The 6,000-nt window shown below is 64.2% G+C and overlaps 1 protein-coding gene across 1 annotated transcript in view; it reads right to left on the bottom strand.

The window, feature by feature from the left end:
* Nucleotides 1-218: 218 nt before the first annotated feature.
* ADAP1 (ArfGAP with dual PH domains 1) overlaps nt 219-6,000 on the bottom strand; it is a 44,103-nt gene continuing 38,321 nt past the window's right edge. Inside the window, exons 7-11 of the mRNA XM_069485864.1 lie at nt 3,105-3,188; nt 2,712-2,774; nt 1,936-2,007; nt 1,502-1,730; nt 219-1,413 (exon numbers count right to left, since the gene is read on the bottom strand). Of these exons, the coding sequence (XP_069341965.1) occupies nt 1,385-1,413; nt 1,502-1,730; nt 1,936-2,007; nt 2,712-2,774; nt 3,105-3,188 (477 nt within the window). The 3' untranslated portion in view covers nt 219-1,384. The remainder of the gene's footprint in view (nt 1,414-1,501; nt 1,731-1,935; nt 2,008-2,711; nt 2,775-3,104; nt 3,189-6,000) is intronic.

The following is a 6,000-nucleotide window of genomic DNA, read 5'->3' as shown; positions in this document are numbered from 1 at the left end:
CCTTTGCATGACGAGCTCAGACGCACCACAAACCTGGACTTAGTGCTGCGGGCCAGCGGGCGGCTCGAGGCCCCCCGAGGGGCACCAGCACCCTATCCGGCCCTGCCCCTGGGAGCCGACGCGTGGCTTCTCCTGTTTGTCTCTGCCCAGGTGGAGGCTGCTGGGGCAGGGCCGTGTGTTCCCAGCTCGGTCCCCTCCCCACCCCAGCATCAGACACACAGCTGGGGACACGCCAGAGCCACACTTTATTCCAGGCTGCAACAGGGGCGGCAGGATCCCTGCCTTAGGAACCCTCCCGCTCGTCCAGGGCTCCCCTGGGGCACAGCTCAGCTGGGCAGGGCTAGGGGGCCTGGGCCACCAGGTCACCACAGGGGTGTCCCCGCCTACATGCCCCACCCAGCCTGCGCAGATGGCCAGGATCTGTTCTGCACAGCTCTCATACATGGGGAACCCTCGGAGCCCAGCAAGGTCCTGGACTGCAGGACGCGGCGTGGGAGGTTGGGTGGGAAATAAATACAAGGCCTTGGAGGACTGCCGGTCGCCAGCAGCACTGCCACCTGCCGCTGGTGGCCTCTCAGAGGCTCAGGCCATCGTCCTCAAAGGGTTCAAAGGCTACAAGGTCAGGGCCGGTGGGCAGGGGTCGCTGGTCAGCGAGCACCAAGCTGGGCAGGTAGAAATGCCCAGCGAGCAAGGGGGCGGCCGTACCAGTCCCGCAGCAGCCTAGCAGCGCTTAGGCTGACCCCTCCGGGCCAGGAGCACAGAAGCTCCAGCTGCTGGGGCCCCAGGACCTGTGCGCACCATTTGCTCTGCCTGGAAAACTGCCCCTAGCAGCACCTGCGGGGTCAGCTCCTTGCAGGTAAGGGCTGTCCACCTCCACCCTGACCTGGGCCCGACATACGCTCAATAAATACTAGCTGAGGGGGAGGGGGAGGAGGGCCCGGGGCAGGGTGGGCATGCGGCAGGTCCCAGAGTCCCAGTGGCCATGCCAGCCCCACCGCCCACTGACCACAGCAGCCTGACCGTGCTGGTCACGAGGGTCCCGCTCTGGGGCCTCTAAGTTCCCTTAGGAAGGCAGGTGGCAGGGACCTAGGGGGGCCCGTGGGCACTGCCCCGAGCAGGGAGCCGCCCGGCCCTCAGGCAGGGGGCCCAGGGGCTGGGTGTGGTCGCAGCAGCATGAGGGGTTGGAAGTCCTGCAATGAGGTTCCAGAGAAAACGGTCCTAGTGACTACAGCCCAGGCCCTACCTGGCCATGCCTGGGGCTGCCCAGGAGCAGGGGGTCCGGGACAGCTGGCCTCCGCAGGACGCCCCGAGGTCTGGCCACTTCCTTGCCGGCTTGGCCACGTCGCAGTGAGTCCAGTGTCTCGGGCCTCCAGACCACCTCTTGCTAGGGTTTGTGCTTGAAGTGGGCTTCCACTGCAAGGGGGACAGCACCAGGCTTGTCACGCTGCACAGGGAGCCCAGGCCACCCAGGGGCAGGCCCGCGCCACCGCCTCACCCTCACCTGCATACTCCTGGGGCAGCATGGGCCTGTCCACCACCTTCTGAAACGCTGCCACCCACTCCCGCTGGTCCGACTCCGTCTCGCAGGTGAACAGGAACTTGCGGTCGGGCGTGACAATGGTGATGCCATGCGGCCAGTGGTAGCCCTGGGTGGACGGCGGGAGCCCGTCCAGCACCTTGTAGCCGCTCTCCTTGCTGCCAATGAAGACTTCCCCTCTGGCAAAGGCGTCCTGTGGGACCAGGCTGAGGTGGGGGTGGGTCCCAGGCACAGGGTGGCTCCACTCCCAGCCCAGCTGTGCTCAGAGCGGAGCCTGGGCAGGCCCAGGCAGGGCGGGAAGTGCAGCCCCTCCCCCGCCAGCAAGGCACCAGTTCTCCCACAGGTGACAGGGCAGCCCGGGCTGGCTGAGCCACTCTGGGGCTGCAGCCCTTCCTTACCAGGGGGTCTTTGAAGTACATCAGCCTCCGGTCATCCATGGTGAACCAGCGCTTCCGGAAGCCTTCTGTTTGCTGTGGGTCAGAGAGGGCCAGTGACCAGCAGGGCCCTGCCTCCAGCTGTCTTAGCTCACTACCGCCACCGGGGCAAGGTGTGGGAGCGCTCGCAGGCCTGCTGGGCCCTGCTGGTCCTGTGTCCACGCCAGTGCAGGAGGGGTCTGTGCACGTGCTGTTCCTCCCGCCTGCACGCCCTTCCCACCCCTCCACACCAGCACCCCCTCTCGCTCCTGTGTCTCCAGCCCTCCTGGGGGGCCCCAAGGGGGGGTCCAGGTCTCAGTCACAGGGCCCTCTACACCTGCACTTCCTGGCACCCAGGGTCCTGGGGATTCCTGTCTGCCCCAACACAGTAGGGAATGGCACGGTGGCATGATGGGGCCTGGCCCACGCAGGCACATGGTCCCTTGAAGAGGTGCAGGAGGTGGGGCCAGACCCAAAGCCCAGGACGCTGGTCCTGGGTCAGCTGGGATGCCAGCTGGGCACAGACAAGGGGCTGCGAGGACCAACCCATAGCTGACCTGCTGTTACAGAACATCTTGCGGCTGCCTGTAGCAAGATGACCAGCTTAGAAACGCTCAGCACCAGGGAGTCGCCGGTGCTTCAGCCTAAGACCCTCTGTGACACACCCCATGCCCTGCCCTGGGCAGCCCAAGCAACAGAACCAGCAGGACAGAGGCTGAGCTGGGAGTGAGGCCCCGGCCTCGCACACCCTGTGCACCCACCTTGGGCCCCGTCTTCTCCATGTAGCCTTCCTTCAGGTAGTTCCTGGAGAGCTTCGGCACCAGCTGGGGCGGAAAACACGTATGTGGGGGCGGGGGGAGGCTGGCCCCTCAGGAGCTGGCTCAGCCCCTACCCCCAAGGGCCTCCCAGCCAGGCTCCCTCCCCTCCAGGCAGGAGAGCGGGGCCTAGGCTGGCTGCCCCCCCCCATCTGCTGCAGCTGAGCTAAAGTCCCCCAGAACGGGGCAGAAGGTGACTTTAGGGTGGGCCCTCAGCCAGTCCCCTGACCCACCACGGGGCTCAAAGTCATCCCAGACTAGGGGGCAGGCATGTAGCTGAGAGATCTACCTCCCCCACCTCCCCCTGCCCCAGGAGGTGACCGATGGGCAGCCACTCACGTCTGCGTCGCTTGCCCCAGGGAACGCCACCTGCAGGTAGTGGAAGCGGGCAGCTCGGAGCGCGTTGAACCAGTCCACGATCTCCTAGGGGTCAGAGGCTGGTGTGGGCCAAGGGCCGAGGGCCGAGGGCCGAGGGGGGACAGAAGGGCTGGGCTGACCAGGGGCCAGGAGTCAGGGCTCTCTAAGGGGGAGGCGACTCCCCCTGGGCTCTGCCTCCTCGGAGGCTTCCAGGGGAGCAGAGGAGTCGCCCCTCAGGCAGGAGGTGGGCGCAGGGCCCCGTGCACAGCAGGGGTGGGGCAGCCCAGCAGCCCCCACAGCCCTGGCCGGCCTCTTCTCCTTTCAGCTTGAGCTATTTTTGTGAAGATCCTTCTTTTATAGCTGTGCAGGTCGGGTGGGGGGTGGGGGGTGGGGGGTGGGGGGGGGAGCTCATCTATTTATAGACCCACTTGGAGCTGCGGGGAGGGGCAGCACCGCTCCCCAGCGAGAAGGTGGAGGGGCTGGAGCCCTTCGGCCCCTCCTCTGTCCCTCCAGCTCCACTGTGGGGTGCCCTGGGGGCCCTGGTCCAGCACCAGTCCTGGGTCTGCCCAGCTCCTGGGCTGGGCCCCTCCTGTCCAGGTCAGCCTGGAGCACGGCCCCCCCATCAAGGCCCCAGCCCCACCCTCAGCTCCGGCCTCTCCTGGCCACTGCACTCCAGGAGGAGACAGAGGACCCCGCAGCCCACAAGTCTCCCGACCTTTCTGCCCGGCCCCTTCAGCCTTGGGTTTTGTCCCACCGTGGGCAAACCCCAGCCCAGGACGAAGCAGGACCTCCAGCCACCCTCTTCCAGCCACCTGTGCCCTGTGGCCCCTCTAACCCTAACCCTCTGCCCAAGAGCTCATGCCACAGGCCCCCTTCACTCACCCCTGCCCTGCCCCTCACTGGCCACGCCCACCTCAGCCCTCCTCCTGCCTCTCATCCCAGGCCCCACCCTATAGGCCCCTCCTGCTTAGCTCCACCCTCCTCTGGCTGCTCCACCCAACCCCTACCCCATGGCCCTCCCCTCTGACAGCACAGTGCCAAACCCACCCAGGCCCGGCCACCAAGCCCACAGCATGCCCCCGCCACCCTGCCCTGCCCTGCCCTGCCCTCCCCACACCCCCCATCTGAGAGTCCAGGCCCGCCCACCCACGCTGTACTACAGACCCCACCTCGAGACCTCACTCTGCTGGTGACACCCTCCCTCTGCGGTTGCAATGGCTCACACTTACCCAGGCCTTTCCACTTACCTGGTCTCTGTGGGGACACCCCTCCTGCATGCCAGCCCCTCCACTGGTGACTCCCACTCCCGAATCCTGACCCCCTGCCCACGAGGCGCCTCCCCTTGGCTTTCAGGACAGGGCCCCTTCTACCTGCCCTTGCACAGGCTGGTGCTCCAGTGCCACCCCGTGCCCTGTCCTCCATGGGATGGTGGCAGCTCCACGGATCTGGCTACGACCTCGCCCCGCCGGGAACCCAGCTCTGCCAGTGCCCAGCCCCATCCCAGTGCACCCCCCACCCCGCCCAGCACCACTGTCTCTGCTCAGCAGCAGCCGCCTCTTGCCTCCCCTCGTGCCATCCTCCACAGCCAGCGGGAGGGCCAGAGGTCACCTTGGGGCCTGACACCCCCAACACTTCCCACTGCACCCCACTAAAGGCAGAAGTCCTTGGCATGCCCTCCAGGCGATGGCCAGCCCACCTTGGGGGACCATTTTGTGTTCTCCACCTGCTTCCTCGCCTGCCTCCCTTGTCCTGGATCAGCTTCGCCAGCCACAGGGCCTTTGCACTTGCCCCTTCCTCTCGAGGAACGCTGTTCCCACCCTCAGGACTAGGTGGCCACTCCCACTATGCTACCTGCCGCCTTCCTCATACTCCTCACAGTGGGGTTTTGGTGGGTCCTTCATGTCTCACTGAAGCCCCCAGGTTTCTGTGGCCACCTCTTTGCATCCCCTGGCCTCAGTCTCCCCTCAAGGAAAGGGAAGGCGGAGGCTTCTGGATAAGGCTGAAGATTTCCTCACACCCGAGCTGGGTTCCCTCCTAGAACCTCTTCACGCTGCCTGAGTGATTTTTCTAAAGGCCTGAACCTGTGAGGTGGAGGAAGCAAACAGGTGCACAAGTGCTGAGCGACTGAGCGGGACCGAAGCCAGGAGGGCAGAGCTGAGAGGCACCCGATGGATAGTGCACGACCCCGAGGGCTGGTCCTTAGCAGCCCTAGGTCCCCTGGCAGCGGGAGTGGGAGGCCCTGAGCAGGTGAACCGGCGAAAAGACTGCCCCTCCCCCAGCCCTGGCAGGAGATGGGGGTTCGTTCTCCAGGAAGGGTAAAAGAGGCACAGTGTGTGTGTGCTCCAGAAACAGCGGCCCCAAGGACCCCACACGCTGAATGCAGAGCCCCTCCTCCCCTTCTCAGCCCCCACAGCGCCGGGGCCCACGAGGGCCCACGTGTATCCGCACTGGGCGGCGGGAGTTCCTCTGGAGAATCCAGCCAGCCCCAGATCCCAAGATACCTGGAGAAATTTCTCACAAGGAAGTCAGAGCAAATCCGCAAACCCACAGGAAATAGCAACTTAGAAGAAAAGAACATTTTTCAGGGATAAGAAAGCTTCAAAAACTAACATCAATAATTAGAGATAAGATACTACAATCATGAAACAAGAACAGTGTTTGAAAAAGGAATATCCCAAGATCCAAAAGGAGCTCTGCAAAATTACAACTTTGAGAGCAGAAAAGAAACCCTCCATAGAGGGTTGAAGAAATTTCCTAGAAAGTAGAGAAAAAAGGAAAAAATGGGAATAGAAGAAAAATGAGAGAACCAGGCTAAAAGAACCAACGTCTGAATAATCAGAGTTTCAGGAAAATGAGAATGGAGAAAGTGGAGGGAGGA

The sequence above is a fragment of the Eulemur rufifrons genome, chromosome 14, assembly GCF_041146395.1.
Source record: "Eulemur rufifrons isolate Redbay chromosome 14, OSU_ERuf_1, whole genome shotgun sequence".
Lineage (NCBI taxonomy): Eukaryota > Metazoa > Chordata > Mammalia > Primates > Lemuridae > Eulemur > Eulemur rufifrons.
Note: the sequence above shows the minus strand (reverse complement) of the source record. Positions and strands in the feature narration are given on the sequence as shown.